This window comes from Sturnira hondurensis, unplaced genomic scaffold, assembly GCF_014824575.4.
Source record: "Sturnira hondurensis isolate 20B ecotype Veracruz unplaced genomic scaffold, ASM1482457v3 Scaffold0008640, whole genome shotgun sequence".
Taxonomy (NCBI): Eukaryota; Metazoa; Chordata; class Mammalia; order Chiroptera; family Phyllostomidae; genus Sturnira; species Sturnira hondurensis.
Genome location: NW_028081271.1, coordinates 9,090,415 through 9,107,966, shown reverse-complemented (window position 1 = coordinate 9,107,966; position 17,552 = coordinate 9,090,415). Strand labels below are relative to the sequence as shown.

At 47.2% G+C, this 17,552-nt stretch overlaps 1 protein-coding gene across 2 annotated transcripts in view; it reads left to right on the top strand.

Moving 5' to 3' along the window:
* Positions 1-17,552, top strand: part of PDGFRL (platelet derived growth factor receptor like) — a 34,945-nt gene that overhangs the window by 13,000 nt on the left and 4,393 nt on the right. For both annotated transcript variants that reach the window (XM_037055256.1, XM_037055257.1), the window contains exon 3: positions 13,880-14,031. In XM_037055256.1, the coding sequence (XP_036911151.1) occupies positions 13,880-14,031 (152 nt within the window). The remainder of the gene's footprint in view (positions 1-13,879; positions 14,032-17,552) is intronic.

Here is a 17,552-nt window from a genome sequence, read left to right as displayed (position 1 = left end):
CAGCAACAATCACATCACTGGCTGCTCTGCACCCAAGCTTGAACCTGACCTCGGTCCTCCACGCAGCAGTCAGATCTGTCACAAAAGCACATCTGGTCCTGCCCTTTTTTTTGCCTGGAGCCCCTTAGCCGAGCAATTCTCTTGCTCTTAGAAGAAGGTTGAAGCTCCTGGCCTGGCCCACAAGGCCACGCGTCATCTGGCCCCACCTTTGCCGGTGGCCCCATTTCATCTCAGTTTCTCATGCCCGCACCCCAGGCCCCTCGGACTTTTCCTGATGCCCAGGTGTGTCAGACTCCTTCCCGCCCCAGGGCCTTTGCCTGTGGCCCCATTTCATCTCAGTCTCTCATGCCTGCACCCCAGGCCCCTTGGACTTTTCCTGATGTCCAGGTGTGTCAGACTCTTTCCCACCCCAGGGCCTTTGCGCATGTGGCTAATGAACACACCGGAATAACCGCTCTGCATCCTTCACACCCGGGTCCGTCTCTTCCTTAGGGAGAGGTCCTGGGTCTCAGTTCCCTCTTCCACTAGCCCCAGTCACTCACCCATGGTGCCATTCCCATCACCTTGGTCACCGATGCTTGTGTCCCACAGTAGGCCGTGAGCTTGGCAGGGATGATGCGGGCTTCCTCACCGGTGCTTCCCAGCCCCCAGGGCAGCTCCTACGACGCGGCGCAGTCTCTGCGGCACTCCAGTGAGATGGTGGTGCCCAGGCACTGGGCCTACTGTGGGTCTAACGTCAGGCCTGGGAGCTAGCTCAGTGAACTTCAGAGAGGAAAGGGACCTCCGTGGTGATTATGCTTAAGCCCCTCCTTTTAACGAACGAGGAAGCTGAAAATCATAGAGGACAGGTGTCTGGTCCAGAGAGACCAACTGGTGAGTGGCAGCCTGAGTCTTCGACTCCAGCCTGCTGCTTCCCCACGTGGAGCAGACGCCCTGCTCGGGTGTGGTTGGTGGCGCACAGTAGAAGGAAGGCTCCGCTCGGCTTAATGCCCCCGGTGGCAGCTTCAGGGAAGATAGATCTGCTGTCCACTTTTTATCCCCTTAGGTACTAGGCTGACAAACCTGATTTCTGAAGTTGAGACTCAAGACAGAAAGAAAATGCTTTTCTGGAGGGATGCACTGACAGTGGTTGAAATTTCGCACTAATTTCGGATGGTTGGGGCATCGGCTGTTAAAATATTGCCTCGGGCTATTTAGAAAGGAGAGCTCCGAACAAAGGTGTTCAAGGAGCACCCTCGTGCTTGAAGGTGGACTCTGACCACCCCCAGGATGGAGCCGAGGAGCTGGTTCTCCTGAGTCTCCCATGGGGTGATGCTCTCCTCTCTCGCCTTGGCCAGCCTGGCCACTAGATGGCAGGCTTCAGCCGTGCTACTACCGCCTTCCTTTCACCAGTGCAAAGCATTTCCAGTGAGGACCAACTGGGTAAAGTAATTGCACACTTGTACTTATGGTTCTTTCATCCTTTTAAGTCATGCAGTGGTCACAACTTAGAGCTATATTTTAAGCAGCATAGAATTCAGCTTCCCAACAGACAGGTTTAAAAAGGCATGGGCATTTGCAAGTTTCTGTGCCCGCAAAAGCTCTGAGTCCTGCTGAGGCTTCCAGAGCGCCGGGCACTTTGAGTGGCTTGGGCAGCTTCTCAGTGGCAAACAGTAACGTACTTTCAGATGCTGCAAACTGGTTGAGATTTTAACACCAGGCTCAGTATATTCTAATCACATAGTTCTCCACTCCCTTTTGAGATCAGGAAAGAGTGAGGGTATTTGTCTGACAACAGCCTGTAGCACTTATTGTATGCAAGTTACTATTGGTTCACTGTTTGCAGGCTCCTCTGCCTCATTCCCTGTATGTTCTCCCACTCTGAATCCACTTCCCAGCCTCCCTTATTTTATTTTGTTCCTCTTTTCCAACAAGTTTTGTTTTATTTTCTGTGTGTGTGTGTGTGTTTGTTTTTGTTTTTAGCATCTACGATGTGCACGGTTCTGTGCTAGGTAGATGCTCTAGATACCATAGTGAGCAAGGCAGACCCAATCTCAACAGCCATCAAGCTTTTAATCTCGTGGGAAGACAGACTGTAAACTAAGCCACATTAATACATAGCTATGTAAGTGCCTTGTTCGCAGAAGTTCGGAGTCAGGGAGGAGAAAACTGAAGCTAATATCTAAAGGCTAAGCATTAACCAGAGAAAGAAGGGGATGGAAAAGGAATGTAAGAAAATTCCAGAAGAAGGACCAGCATGAGGAACTGCCTAGAGCTGAGAGAAAGTACAGCACCTGGGTCCTTGAGGGTGTGTGAGGGAGGTGGGGTGACTCAAGTTTGGGGAGCAAGGAAGAGGTGACCAGGTGGAGAGGACATTGGCAGTGAGCAGGAGTCAGACCTTGGGGGGCCCTGTCTGCCACCACGAGGAAATGAGAGTGAATCTAAGGGCAGTTATGAGTCTCTGACTCGAGCCTGCATCCGCAGACACATACAACAGTACAGAGGGATACGCTGCACAGTGCGCACGTTATTCCTTTTCTCCTCCCCCAGGAGAAAGACGGCGCCCCTCCCCAGTCTCAGGAGTGTCCCAGCCCCGTTTCCCACAAGCGGGGGTCTACAGACATGTTCTTGGACCTAAGTTTCTTTGCAAGAATTTTTTTTAATTGGGCTCTTATTTTATTAGTATAAAAAACATGAATATAAGAAATTTCTGGGTTATCTGATCAACCTCTGCCAGGTGATCAACACAATCTATTTCCATCTTCTCTGGAAACATTTTTTTCTTCAATATTATCACCCACTTCCAGACTTTACAGTGGGAAACTCTCGGCACAATGCCGAGCCAGGTAATGAAATAAGAAGAAACCTAGAGTAAGTGGCCTGGACGATGGCTTAACTATAAATCACCGTGGAGTGAGAGCAAGGAGACGCTGGAGATCTAAGCGAGGTCCTGGCAACATCACAGACGTAAAAGCAAACTGGGCTGATGTGGCCGCAAAGGAACCCCACTCCGCACCTAGGAATTTGGGGTGCAGGCCTTGCCTTTTAGGGTGTTGCTGTGGTGGCTGAGAGGGTGGGCAGCATTTTTCAGTCAAGCCCTGAGTTCCGAGGCGCAGCTGGGGCGCAGGAGGCCTCCCTGGCAGCCTGCAGCCAGCTCCTCTGAAAAACAATGAACAGTTTCTGGAGGGCAGCTGGGTTTTTGCTCCGCCACAGTTGGCAACCGCTCACTCCTCCAGCAGACAACATGATGGGCGGGTGGGCCGAGGAAGCAGCCCGTGGGCTCCAAGCCAGTCCAATCCTGTGGTCCAGCATGGGGAAGAGACCATATGCTAAGGTTGTTGCTTCCATCCCTGCTCAGGGCTTGAATGAACCAATGAATGCATCAACAAGTGGAATAACAACACCCCTCTAGTCTCAAGATCGCAGTCTATTTCTTTACGTTTCTGGTGTTTGTTCAGGAGATTTGCCATCCAAGTGACATCAGCAGGTGTGGGCACCTTGAGAGCGTTGGTGAGACGGGAGGGTCGGTGAGTGCAGGGTGCCAGGTGCAGACGGGGCCCAGCCCAGGGCCACTGCATTCAGTGTTAAACTTGGCCATAGCACACTCACTGGCCGTGTGCCAGCCCATTAGTGACACACGGCTTGTTTCCCAACAAGGGTGGTGGCGGCTTGCTCCATTGTCTTCTGTCACTCCTCTCCCAAGGCCTATTCTCCCCAGGGTGTGACCGTGGGCTGCAGCTACGCAGAGCCGGGTGGCAGGGGCGGAGGCGGGAGACAGGGCTGGCTTCCGGGTGTCCCGCAGGAAAGTGCTGATGGGCGTATTCCATGCAGTAAGCTGGGAATCGCCAGAAATGAGTTGTTAGCATAAATAGCCCTCAAACAGCAGAATCGTAGGGTTGCCAATTTGGAAAGGTGACCTTATAAAAATTACGTTCACAACAATGATTTACTTATTTCTGTGGGTTTCTCTACATCCCCTAAGCTGTGTCTTACCATCTCCCGTGATCTGGCTGTGCGACCTTGGGTGAGTTACTGGAGCCCCATGACACAGAGGGTCCAACCAGATGGCCTCTACAGCACTTTCTAGTTTCAAGACGATTATTGGTGCTCATCCCTCATTCACTTAGAAGAGGTGGGGGCCAAGGAGTAAGAGCCTTTGGACAAGTCATACAACTCAGCGTCGCTCACTGAACTCTGCTCTGTTCTGCTCACCATCCCCAAGCAACTGCTGTCTGCCTGGCATTATGCCATGCAGGAAGGTGGGTAATACAGGCCAGCATAAGACATGGTTCATTCTCGGGAATGGGTCATTCTACTAGAGAAGTATAATGGGGAGCTGAAAAGGTCACACAGCACAAAGCAGCAGAGAGAGAGACAGATGGAGCTCCAAGATTCGTGGTAAAGACCTGAAGTGCAGGGTGGGAGAAGCCTGGATCTGTGTGTGAGCAGGGACCACCTCAACGGCGCCTCATGTTTGTGAGTGCTCGTCCCGGGCCAGCGTCCTTCTGGGGCCTGGTATCGTTATTAACTAATTGAATTCTCATCACAACCCTAGAAGGTGGGGACTATTCCTACCTCCATGTCTCAGGAAGATTAGTTTGTGAATAAGGGTCACAGAGCCAGTAAGGAGTGGAGACAGGATTTGCATGAAGGAAATCGGACTCCTGAGTGCAGGCTGTTTTACAAATGTCCCTGAGCAGAGAAGCTCTCGCTCTGTACAGACCTCTAAAGAGCAGCAAAGTATACATGGGCCAGAGAGAAAAAGAAGAGAGACTTTCAGAGGGAGAGACATGGCTGCAGGGATGGGGTGGGACTGAGCCCGTGCGGCTGGGGTCGGAGAGGACTTTCGTGGGGTGACAAGAAGGGCCCACGATGCATGGAGAAGACGGGAGCAGAGTGCCTGGAATTCCAGGTGAAGATGGGCTCCCTGGATTCTGTGTGCCCTGGGAGCTGCTCACCTGTGAAGTGGAAGGCAATAACAAAACGGTGTTTGGAAAAGTATACGGGACGCTTTTGCAGAGCATTCGAAGGAGACGGGGGAGATGGTTTTGTTTTTTTTTTTCCTAGAAGGATCGATTTGTCGGCTGACAGAGTGTAAGGAATAGAAGAGAAATGGAGCATCGATGTTGCTATTAAGATTCCGCCTGGGAGAAAGGTGCAGCTATGACTCCAGTAAAAGAGACGGGAAACCCAGGGTGGGAACCAGGTGGAGGGGAGGCTGCCGCAGGAGGCTCCCGGGAGGGGGCGCTGCAGCAGGAGGTCCCCGGGAGGGGGCGTAGCCTGGCAGCGTGTGCGCACCGGGACCAGAGCCAGTGCGAGAACAAAGTCACGCTGGGCTTTGGATGATCTTCTATGCTCCAGCTGGCCTCTCTTTTTCCTTTTTTTTTTTTATCAGAGCAAAATAATATAATGTAAAATAATAATAGCTTTTTTAGGTCTCCAAAGGAATACCTGCTGGTTCTGCCTTTGCAATCCACATTCTCAAAGGGCAACAGCACATAAAACTCACGTTCAGATTTTGAAAGTATCAATGACCCACCCACCATCGCGTGTTTACAGAACATCTGTTCTGTAGTTTGTAGGTGGTGTAACTTGTTTTGCTCGTACAGTTTTTATTTTCTTCTTACAAAGTAATGCATGCTCATTTAATTTAGAAGATGAGAAGCTATAGGTAAGTCAACAGGACGCAGAGGTCACCAAATATACCATGAAAACGCTGTCAATGTTGCAGTGTAGAAACTTCTGGTTTTATTTTTATATGTAAAAAATGTATCAAAATGTACCAGCTCCTTAATGATCACTTTCCCCCTAATGCGTCATGAATACTATTCTGTGTTGTAGCTGTAATACCACCTTACATTTAACTGAATTTTTTTTGTTGTAATCTTACATCATCCTCCCTCCCCACCCCACCCCTGCTTTTTTTCCTTTCTTTCTTTTTTTTTTTTTAACGATCATAGCCATTGCTGCAGTGAGCATCTAGATAGCAATGATTTATTCCTACACGTGAAATGCTGGGCCACAGGCACGCTCGTCTGAAGGCCTTTGTTCTAGGAAGCCTCATGGGGCTTTCTGCCTGGTTGATCTCTGGTTTATCGGTCCTGGTCTCACTTGCGCTGTCAAAGAGATACCCATGTCTCAGTTTCTGAGAATCTGAGAAATCGCCGAAGGAGGAAGAGTCGCTTTTCCTTTGTGAAGAAACCAGGTGCGCTGGCTGGAGAGGCGGCAAGAACGGGTGACGTCAGCAGGACAGATGAGGTGGAGTGAGGATAGAAGGGAGAGGTCCGGCCGCGTGGTCAGTCTGTGGTCAGTATCAAGCGTGGGAGCTGGAGAAAGGAAAGGGGTGTTGGTGGGGTTGAAGGGCCGCCCCCTACGAGAGAGAGATACAAGCGCCCATCATGACTTTCTAAATAGCACAGAAGAATCTGGTGTAGGTCACTGTAGTGGAAAAGACCTGTGTCACATTGCACACATGTGAACATCCATGGGTGTTGGCACAGAAGGGTTTCCGTCCTATTGCAAGGGCTTTGGGCATGGCCTTGGGTGGTCCTCAAACGCAGAGAAAGAGGGAGGTATTTCAGCTTCATTTCTGATACTGAAACTGTATTCTCTTTGAAGTTTCTCAGCTCGCATATTTGCTTCTCATACATATTTCTTTGCATCTCTTTTTAAAAAAATCATAAACTGTGGGGCTTTGATATGTCTTACCCAGTTGTCTGTCTCGCAGGGCTTGTGTCTGTTGACATGGCTTCGTTCCCAGCATATCGTGGAGCTATTATTTTTGACACGTTCTTAAAAGGAGGCTTAGCATAAACACAGACCCCGTACAAACACTTGAAATGCTGACAAGCAAATACGCATGAATCTTCATCTCCCTTGATCCTCGCGTGTTGTAGAAGTTAAATAATTTATAAATGTGAAATGAGTGTTGAATAAGGAGCATATTTGATGACATCTTTTTACCTCCCTCCTGATCTCTGTTTTATGCCAGTAGGGGCATCCGTCCCCAAGGCAGAATGCCCGGGATGATGTGGTTGAATGGCCCTGGGGAGTTATTTGTAGAGAACTTCATCTTCTCTTGTGGCTAAAACACTAGGGGGAAGTTCCCTAACCTCAGTCTGCTCCCCTGTAATATGGGGATAAAAACAGTACCTACCTCACAAAGCAGTTATGAGAAGGACACCAATCAAAATATGTAAAAGGCTTAAAACAGGGCCTGACACACATGAAGCACTACCGAAGATCTAGTTATTATCAGCAGTTTCACTGGCCATCATCGTCTCGTGGGACCGAGAACAAGGAATGCATACATGGGCACGCTCGGTTTTACAGTAAGTGCGGAATAACTGGTTGTGTTCTTGCCCCGTTTCCTTCCGTTCCTTACTTAGTGGTGTATTGTCCTTTACTTTCTTATTCGGGTTTATTAACCATTTCACTAGAAAATGAGGTATCATGGAGAATACTGAGCTAGTATATTCAGATCTCCCATATTATCATTTGATGTGTGTGAGCATATTCAACAGGACTTGCAGGCTGGTTAGGGGCACTATTTCTCAGTCAAAATTCCTTCAGTCCAGCCCTAGCTGGTGTGGTTCAGTGGACTGAGCACCAGCTTGGAAAGCAAAAGGTTGCTGGTTTGATTCCCAGTCAGGGCACATGGTTGGGGACATGTGAGAGGCAACCAGTCTGTGTTTCTCTTATACATCAACATTTCAATCCCTCACTTTCTCCTCTCATTCTCCTCTCTCTAAAAACAAGTAAATAAAATATTTTTTTAAATTCCTTCAGTCTATTTCACTTCATAGGAAGGAAACCCATGCCCTTCTCATTTACATTCGTGACCTGGGTCTATGTGGTGCTGGAAGCTCTACCACTTGCAGGCAGGTGACCTTGGACAAGGCACTTGTCTAAGTCTCAGTGCCTCCTTGGCAAAGGGAGAAAAAGTGCTTCCATCCTAAATGTTGTTTCAAGAACTAGAGAGGACCCTCGTGACAACATTTAACATATATTGAGTGCTTTGTGCCACGCACAGTCCTAAGTCTTGAACTTATCTGAAGAGCTTCGTGTAATGCCCAGCATTCTGTGGGCGTTGCCTAATTTTGCTGTAGTTGCTATGAGTTGAAGAGGGAGGTGTACCCTCCTTGGGATTCCCGTGGCACTTGGATAGGGGAACTTGGGAGCAGGGAGCTCTTTAGACATCATGGGGTCCCTCCCTCTGTGTTCCAGAACCTCCCACTTAATTTGCTTTAAGTATTTATGGGACCAATGACTAATTATCTTGTCACCCAGGGCTCACCTCCCGCCTTTGACTTGTAGAAGGACAGGAGCTTGGACCCCACGCTTGCCCCCCAGTCACTGCCCCAGGCCAGGTGCACAGTGGCCCCTCACTTTGGGAGCTGTCAGCCCCCACCTCTGTGCCATCCCATAAGATAGGTGCCAGTCAGGACAGAGTGTGCTGGGCTGCGAGCAGGAAGCTGCAAGTCTCCACCGACCTGGTTGGAATCTGTGTTTGTAAAGGCCACGAGAGCCCATTGGAAGAGCCACACACGTGTATGCACACACACATGCACACAGTCCTGAATCTTGAACAAACACTCTTTGGAATCTGGATTTACCCATCACTGGATTTACCCAGCTCACTGTGGGCCAGGTCTCAAGTGCTAGCTTGGAAGGAAAAGGCCTTAGGTGAGCTGATGGGCCAGGATGCTCAGAGCTACGTCCAATCAATGTAAACTCTGCTTTTCTTAATTATACTTTTTGGGGGCTGCTTTGTTGCAGCCCCAGTTTTTGCTCCACTAAAACTTCACATCCTCCACTTCTTCCATCCCCAGGGGTTTGTTAAGTGGTTGCAAGAGAAGGGAAGGGTCTCTCTCTGGGTGAAGCATCTCTGTACAGCACTCTGCAGGGCTCTGTGAATTTGTGTCTCCCTTTCACGGCGCAGACTCTTCCCTTGGCAACCTTGAGGCACAGTCCAGCCCCTTGGGCAGCCTGCCGCCTGGACTGTGTGAGGCCATTAGTAGAAATAGACATTCAAATCCAGGCATTTAGAGTGTAATCCTGCTAACTAGTTTCCTGTTTGATAGTGCTTGCCTATGAGAGGGGGTGGAAAAATCCAGAAATGCTTTCCAGTGCATTTCCTTCCTTCCACCCCCAATCCTGCTAAAGATACAGCATGCAGATTTCATGGGGTGGTAGGGTTGTTCCCAGGTGCTAAATTCTTATGTGCCCAATGCCTTTCGTGGTGGGAATGGCCTTGTATACTTTTCATCACTGCAGTGCTAGCAAATGCTGGGCTCAGAGGAAGTGCCAAATAAATGTGTGGATTACTTGCTGATTTTGTACGCTGGTATTGAACTCTGCAGGGGTTGTGGCCAAGACATTATGGTCTACCTGGGAAGATCTCCACTTCCTTTTTCTCTCCACCTTTGCATCTCTTATCTGCTGAAATCCAGCTCCATCCTCACAACTGAACGTGTTCTTTTGGTGGCTGCCAAAGCTTTCATTCCATTAAATGAAGTGTGTGTGATTGTGTGTATATGATTGGGTGTATGTGGTATCCAGTCCCTCGTTGACGTCATCTGATCTTTTGAGCATCAACTTCTCGAGTATTTCTCCTTGGTGATTCCCCTTCCCAGTTCCTTTACTTTCCTGGTCCTTTTCTCTTCTATCTACCTCTTTTTTTTTTTCTCCTGGCCCCTAATTTGACTCTCCATCTTATCCTCAATCTTCTCATGTCTTGTTGCTTTGTCTTGTTGACTTCCCTCATCCCTTCAGCTTCCGCTATCACCTTTATATAAGTGACCTCCCACACAAAAATCTACTGCTGTTTTCATGTTCTCTGTGCCGGGCTTAAGTTTCCAACTGCCCACAGGACATCCACACATACATGGCCCACGTTTGATCACAAATCCAGCATCTCCAATAGTGAATCTATTATTTTCCCTACCCCACTCACCTTTCTCTTCTCAACTGCTTCATTTCAGGCAGTTAAAACCTCATTCTTTTCAACAGAAATACAAACCAAATGGTCATGATTGATATCTCACTTTCTTTCACCTCTCGTACGGCATCTGTCATTAATTTTCCCCAAGAAAACATTCCTTAAATTTGCTTCCGTGCCACTGCCAACAGCCAGCCCCGCCCCAGCCCTGCCCAGCATCGCAGTATCAGCCTCTCAGCCTCCCCGACTCCTGTGCTCTTCACTGGTGTTCCAGCTTCGGCGGACCCATCCCTCCCCATTCCAAAGCTGAGGGTGGTCCCTGCTGCCTGCTGAGTAAAGCGTGCACCCTTCTTGCTGTTCTCAACCATCTGCCTGTGACTCCCAAGCCCTCCCTCTGTCTCCTCCATAATGAATGGACTGAATCTCCGAATCATTGCTGAATATCTTCTACCCACCATGCACTGGGACCAGGCCATGAAGAGAGGAGACCAGGGCTGGAGTTTCCTGTGCAAGCAATCTCACTGCTTCTCAGCCCCCTTGCTATCCAGCTCCTTCCACCCCCACCATTAAATGTCTAGCTTGTCTCACCTCCTCCTCAAAGCTGCTCTCAACCTCTTTGGCCCACAGTGGTGAACCCCTTTGCAGAGTTTTTTTTTGTTTTTGTTGCAAGCACCCCTTTAGCTATTCTCCAATTTTTTTCACATATGTTAGTTTTAATTTCTAACTGGATTGTGATATCCTTGAGGTTCACCAGGTTTTATTTGTGTTGTTAACTACTCCCAATGTTGTGTGTGTTTGTCATTATTGAAGTTGTATTCATAATAGCCACCACTAATCTGCAGTAACATGTAATGAAGATACAAGTAGGATAATACAACGAAGTAGGCACGTCTAGGAGTGCTTTACATGCATTTTCGTATCTAACGAGTATTTAGCACATACTTAATTGACTTAAGTAATTGACTCAATATTCAGCAGCTGGCTCTGAGGGAAGTCTCTCTGTAGAGACTCAGTTTCCTCATCGGCAGTACTGGGAGCTGGATTTCTGCTTTTGAAGGTCCCAGCCCTTGGTTCCATTCAATTTCAGTCCACTCATTTCTTGGGAATCTTGCTGTGTTCTCTGCACAGGTCTATGGTTTAGAGACTGTAAAACAAATATGGCACAATCCCTGCCCTCAGAGTTTTGACCATCCGTTGTAATAACTGGCAGCCAGCGGTGCCTGAGGGGTAGAGAACAGGGAGCCAATGACATCCCTGGGAGAAAGCAGGGAGGTTCGCTCCTGACAGTTGATTCTAACTAGAAGGTTCCTGAAGGAGGAGAGATTTCTGTTCCCTTGAAAGGAGGCAGTCGACTGGGTGGGAGCACAGAGGCACCTCTTGGCAGGCAGGGCAGCTGTTCAGCCGTAAACCTGAGCAGGCTGTGCTTCAGGCCAACACACAAGGCATTTTGCCGCATGTTAAATTTAAGGTGGTCACTATGCTGATGTTGCTACTCCGTAGGATGGAGGAGTCTCGACTCTATCCGATAAGTGTGTGGGGTCTCCGAGGGGCGAAACTTCTGGATGTTTGAGATGCGTCCTCTCATGAAAACCATTCATTTTGGCGTCTGCACATGCTGAGCCGTGGAGGAGCGTCTGTCCCAGAATGAGACATCTGGCTGGATTCCTGACACAGTTAATTACAATGACAATCAGCAAATGCTAGCGTCTCATAGCCATAAATATTTATTTATGTCTCTCCTCATTTCAAAATGGAGCTGAAGGGGTTTGCAAATGTAGTCACAGGCGACAAGATAAAAATACAAGAGGCAAAACTTGAGAAGATAAAAGCAAAAATAACAGGGTGAGTCAAAAGAGAAGTGTGAATGCCCGGAGAAGGTTCTAAATACTTTTACCTGGGATGAACTGCACAACTGCAGCTCAGCATCTTAGCAACTAATGGGTGATTTTCCTAAAGGAAAGTGGTGGGGTTTTTTTTACTTATTTTTTATAATACACTTTTTATTTTAGAATGCTTTCGACCTACAGAATTATTGTGCAGAGATAGTACAGAGAACTCCTGCATGCCCTATGCCCAGTTCCCCTGTTATTGACGTCTTACGTTATAATAGTGCATAGGACACTATTAATGAACCAGTATCCATACAATATTATTAAGTAAAGTTCATATTTGCTCATATTTTTCTTTTTTACCTTATGCCCCTTTTCTTTTAAAATTGTTTTTAAATTCTTGAATTGCACTTGATATACAATCTTATATTAGTTTTAGGTGCACGACACAGCGATTAAACATTTGTATAACTTACAAAGTGGTCCCCCCAATACATCTCATCTGACACCATACAGAGTTATTTAATATTGCAGATTACCTCTTCTGGTCTATACTTCACATCCCCATGACTCTTTCTGTAACTGGCAATTACTCCTTAATCCCTCCGCCTTTGGCACCTACCCTCCAATCCCATCCCAGCCAGCAACCAACAATTTGTTCTCTGTATCCATCAGTTTATTTCTGTTTTATTTTTGTTTATTTGGTTTTTTAGATTCTGCTTATAAGTGAAATTATATGGTGTTTTTTTTTCTCTATCTTATATACTTCACTTAGCACAATACCCGGTAGGTCCATCCCTATTGTTGCAAATGGCAAAAATGGCATTCTTTTTTATGGCCGAGTAATATTCCATCGTATATGCGTACCACTTCTTCTTTACCCATTTACCTATCAGTGGACACTTAGGTTGCTTCTGCATCTTGGCTGTTGTAGATGATACTGCAGTGAATGCAGGGAGGCATGTAGCATTTCGGAGAAGTGTTTTGGAATTCTTTGGATAAAATACCCAGGAGAGGTCTCATGTGGCTTCTCCTTTATATCCTTAGCCACAGGACTCCTGCTCAGCTAGTCTTCAGGTGGTTCTCAGTGACAGTTGTTCCATAATGTAGTTGTAATTTTGTTGTGGTCGTGGGCCGAGGCGGGCACAGTGTTTACCTACTCTTCCATCTTGGCTGGACGTCAAAAGGAACATTTTTATTTTCATTTTGCATGTGTAATTCTTTACTTTTGCTTTTATATTACATTATGAAGTTTATTGGAGTAATATGAATACCCTTACATAATTTCCAGGTGAACAAGGTCATAATGTATTTGATTCCTGTATACCCCGTGTGTGTTCACCACTCCCAGTCTCATTCTCTTCTGCTCCTGATAGTGACCCTCTTGGCTCACTGCCTCCTCTACCCCATTTTCCTCTAATAACCACCATCCCGTCATCTGGGTCCATGCGTTTGGTTTTGCTTATTTTGTCAGTTATTTTTCCTTTTTGTTGTATATTCCACAGGGAAGAAAATCACAGGATTTTTGTTCTCTTCTGACCGACTTATTTCACGTAGCATATAATCTTGAGAGAACTATACAAAATTTTAATTTTTAATGCAATGATGTCACCTCTTGAAGATTCCAAGCGTGTATTCGGAGCCTTGTCCTTATTGCTGGAAGAGACTCTGTGCCCTGCGTAACGCTGTTTTTTTTCATTTACCTCAACTGCTGTTGCAGTGAGCACGTTGAAAACAAAAGCTGAAAGCAGAACATCTGCCCGAGGCTTTTCGGGCGAGTTTCTGTGGCTGCGTCGCACACCATGTGCCAGTGATTTATTCAAGGAAACCCCAGTTCTGAGGTTGAAGAGGTCTAAATCACTCTAAATTCTCTTAGAAGAGAATTTCCTCTATTTAAAAAACATAATTGTCATTTTTTAAAATCTTTTTTTCTAGGCAAGGCTTCTCTCTCAGCCTCTTCCTCCACACACACCTGTTCCCCAAACACACTTGTTATTAGTCTGTGCCCTCTGAGAGTGGGCACTCTGCCCCCATCCCCTGGGGTGTTCATAATGGAGAACAGGGGAGCAGAGAGTGATGGCCATGAGGCCCCCGGCCCTGGTGCGTGACCCGGCTTTGCTCCTGTTGACAGCGTGAAGCAGAGCGAGCGCTACAGCCAGCTGACCCTGCTCAACTCCACGGCGGCCGACACTGGCGAGTTCAGCTGCTGGGGGCAGCTCTGCACTGGGTACGTCTGCAGGAAGGACGAGACCAAGACTGGCTCCACCTACATCTTTTTTACAGGTAACGGGTTTGCTGCATTAGTGGAACTTGTCACACTTCTGCCCTTACCCGTGTTAAAGGTTCCCACTGTGTGCGGACTACCACATAACGACCCTCAGAGCACCCACTCTTTGCCAGGCTCTGGGCTCAATGCATTCCATCAATTAGAGTCTCAACAACCCTTCAGGGTATTACTATCATTTATATATATATATATATATATATATATATATTTTTTTTTTTTTTCCCAATGAAAAGTTGAGCTTTAGAGAAATGACATAAGTCCTTAAGGTCATACTATAGGTAATGACTGTATCAGGATTTGAACCCAGAATTGTCTGACTCCAGAGTTCGTACCTACATTTGTCCAATATGCTAGCTACTAAATTTAAATGGGAATTAATGAAAATTAAACAAAATTTAAACCTCAGTTTCTCAGTGGTACTTAGCATGTTTCAAGGGCTCCATTGCCACCACTAGCCAGGGGCTAGTGGCTGTCCTGGTGGCCACCGTGGACAGAGCATCTCCACCGTTGCAGGAAGCTCTCCTGGACAGCACTGTTGTAGGCTTTTCATCCTAGGCCCCCAGAACCAACAGTGACCCCCTTTCTGGAACCTCCATAGTCACAGGATGCCTGGCTAAAGGCTCCTTGTCTTTGTCCTTATGAGTACTGAGAGCTGAAGTTTCGGGGGCAGCATTCCCCATCCCTGAGCCCCAGTGTGTGTCTGAAAGGGAGCAGGTCAGAGGGAACTCTTCTCTGACCCTGTAGTGTTTGGTACGTGTTTGCTGGTGGAGTCACGGAGGAGCTTGCTGGCCTCCTTCCTCTACAGCTAGGGTCTGGGGGATGACGCTCTCCAACAAGGCTCAGGGGTCAGCTTTCAGGAATCTTACAAATGCCACACCCTGGCGCCGCTGTGGTCTAAGGCCTTTCAGATGAAGTAGGAACGCCTTCCTAGGGTTGGGTGGGGCTTTGAGGAGATTCCCCTACTTCCTGAATCCACCTACCCGTCAGACCTTAGTGATTTAGGCAGATGACTCATGTGATCGTCTGCCTCTGCCATTCACCGAATCTCAGATGTAATCCCTTCCTATCCAGTTAGCTCCTCTCTGGCAAGCAGATGCACAGGCAAGAGCGTGCTACAGCCCTGGAGCCCCAGGTATCTCATTTCATTTCCACAATGCACTGCCCACCCCAGGAACTAAGGAGAAAGTGCCTGGTCGTCTCTGGTTTAGAAATAGTAAAGCTGATGCTGAGACTGGAGGGCAAGGGGACCCATTGGATGATGCTTGGTGACTTACAGTGGCAGAATAGAGAGTCAAACCCTGTTTCCCAGACCCGGGATTCAGTGTTCTTACTGCCCTAACCCATTTCTAAAGCAAGGTGATTCATTGATGGGCAGACAGGCACTAACCGGAGCTGTGGGGAGGATGGCTAAGTGCCCTTCACCGGCCGTCCCCCCTTTCCTCGCACAGGGGTGTGCTGTGTGGTAGGCCCGCGTGCCTTGCTATTACACCGCACCGGGAAGAAACGGTGACAAAGGCAACTAATCCAGGCCAACAAGAGCCTGTGATTTTAGATGAGAATTGAGACCACGTTTCAAATTACAGAATGAAGATTTTTCTGCCACAGTCAGCACTCTTGTGTCTTCCCAAAACGCTGGTTTTTGAACTGGGGGTTTTGAATGGATGACCTCCATTGATCCGAATGTCTTATCAGGGTCATGGGCTGTCTTTGGTTGTTTGAGGCAGGTCTTCTTCCTCAATTTGTGGAAGCCTTTTTGTGAATCAAAAGAACACACTCCCCCTCAATTAGTGTTTATTTCAACATTCAAAGAAAGGGATGTGACCTAATGTGTTGTGTCATTGTCTCATTCCTCGACACAAAGCCAAGTGTCCAGTTGGATTTTCAGCGTAGGGTTCAGCAGTTTGTGTCTTCCGGCCCGGGTGGGTTTGCAAAGCCTGGGTGGGCTGTTTGGAGAGCTGAGCTTTCTGCTGCCAGCTCTGGCTGCCTCAGAACACATGCTTCCCCACCGCCCACACGGGGATGCGTCTGGCATTCGTTACATGTGCATGTGTCCTAGCGTTTGGCTGCCAACACTGGGAAGCTTCTTTGTGACTGTTCTTAATTTGTGCGATTTTTGTGTTAATTTGCATAACTGTCACACATCGTATTTACTCATACCCAGGAGGCACTCAAAGGTGTTTCTTTCCCTCTCTAATTTTTTATTGAAGAACAACAAAGAAAAAACACAAATTAAAACTATACAGCCTAATAAATTGTCCTCAAGTCACATCTAGCTCCCACCAGATCAAGAAGAACATTACTGGCAATTGGCCCCTCTCAGAGCAAAGGGCCTGGTCTCCAATTGTCATATGTAGTAAAACCACGTTAATGAGCACTCTTATGAAGTTGGTTATAATTTGGATTTAATTTCTAGCCTATTAACTCTATTTTTTTTGGAAATCTAAATTTTCATGTGTTTAGTTTTATCTGAGTAATGTTTATTAGCTACTCAAGTAGCTACAAACATATTTGCAGAGGGCATATGTCATTTATAATTTTTTAAATGAACTTTAACATACTTTTTTGGTAGATGGAATGTACTGATGATGGAATGTACTGATTATACATGAATCCTCGCCCCCCCCCCCACCCTGCAGTTCGTTAAAGCAACTGGTGTGGTCTCTTCTTTCAAAGCGTGCAAAGAAGTAAGACCACATTTTTGTGTTCGGAATTCTGATTGTTATCCTACTGGCTTTCCTTATTGGTTCAGTTTCCTCTACGAAGCCTTAAAACAAAAGTTGCTTCTAAACTTCACAATCATAAATTACTTAAATGCTTTAGCCAAAAAGATGCATCTAATATGGTCTACTCTGGATTCTTCTCTCTAGAAATGGGAGAGGAGCATCCCAGGCCGCACGCAGTGACTCTTTGTGAACACAGGACTGTTAGGTACAACGGTGACAAAGGTCCCCCCTTGTCTAAGTCTGAGTCATTTACTCATGAGGTGGCACGAACCACCCAGCCTGATATAAAGCCTAGCAAAAGATAGGGCCTCACTGGGCCTCGTGCTACTCTTTCTTGACCTCAGTCAGAGCCTGGGGGAGCTGGGGTGGGGGAACCTCCGTGTTAGTTAACCTGCACCCACTGCCAAAGAACTCTTGGCTCATGAAGACATTTGATAATATGTCCAGAACTTCTGTCCCCAACCTAAAACATCCTGTGACTGTGGCACAAAGAGGCATACAGAGGAAAGGAGAAAGCCAAGAATAATCCGTTGTTTCAAGGACGCTGCAAGAGAAACATGGGAAACGACTGAACAAATGTCGGGGTATAATTAAGTTAAAAGATTCCTCTTAATTACTATAATATTCTCGCATAGTACAGAAAACAAAAGACTTAATGCACCATGCCAAAAACCAACCACAAACAAACAAATGAAAAAACCCAATTCAGAGTCCTTTGTACTCAGGGAAGGATGGGCGAGCCAGTCCCCATTTCTGTAAGACAAAAAGACCATTTCCCAGCCCTTTAAAGAGCA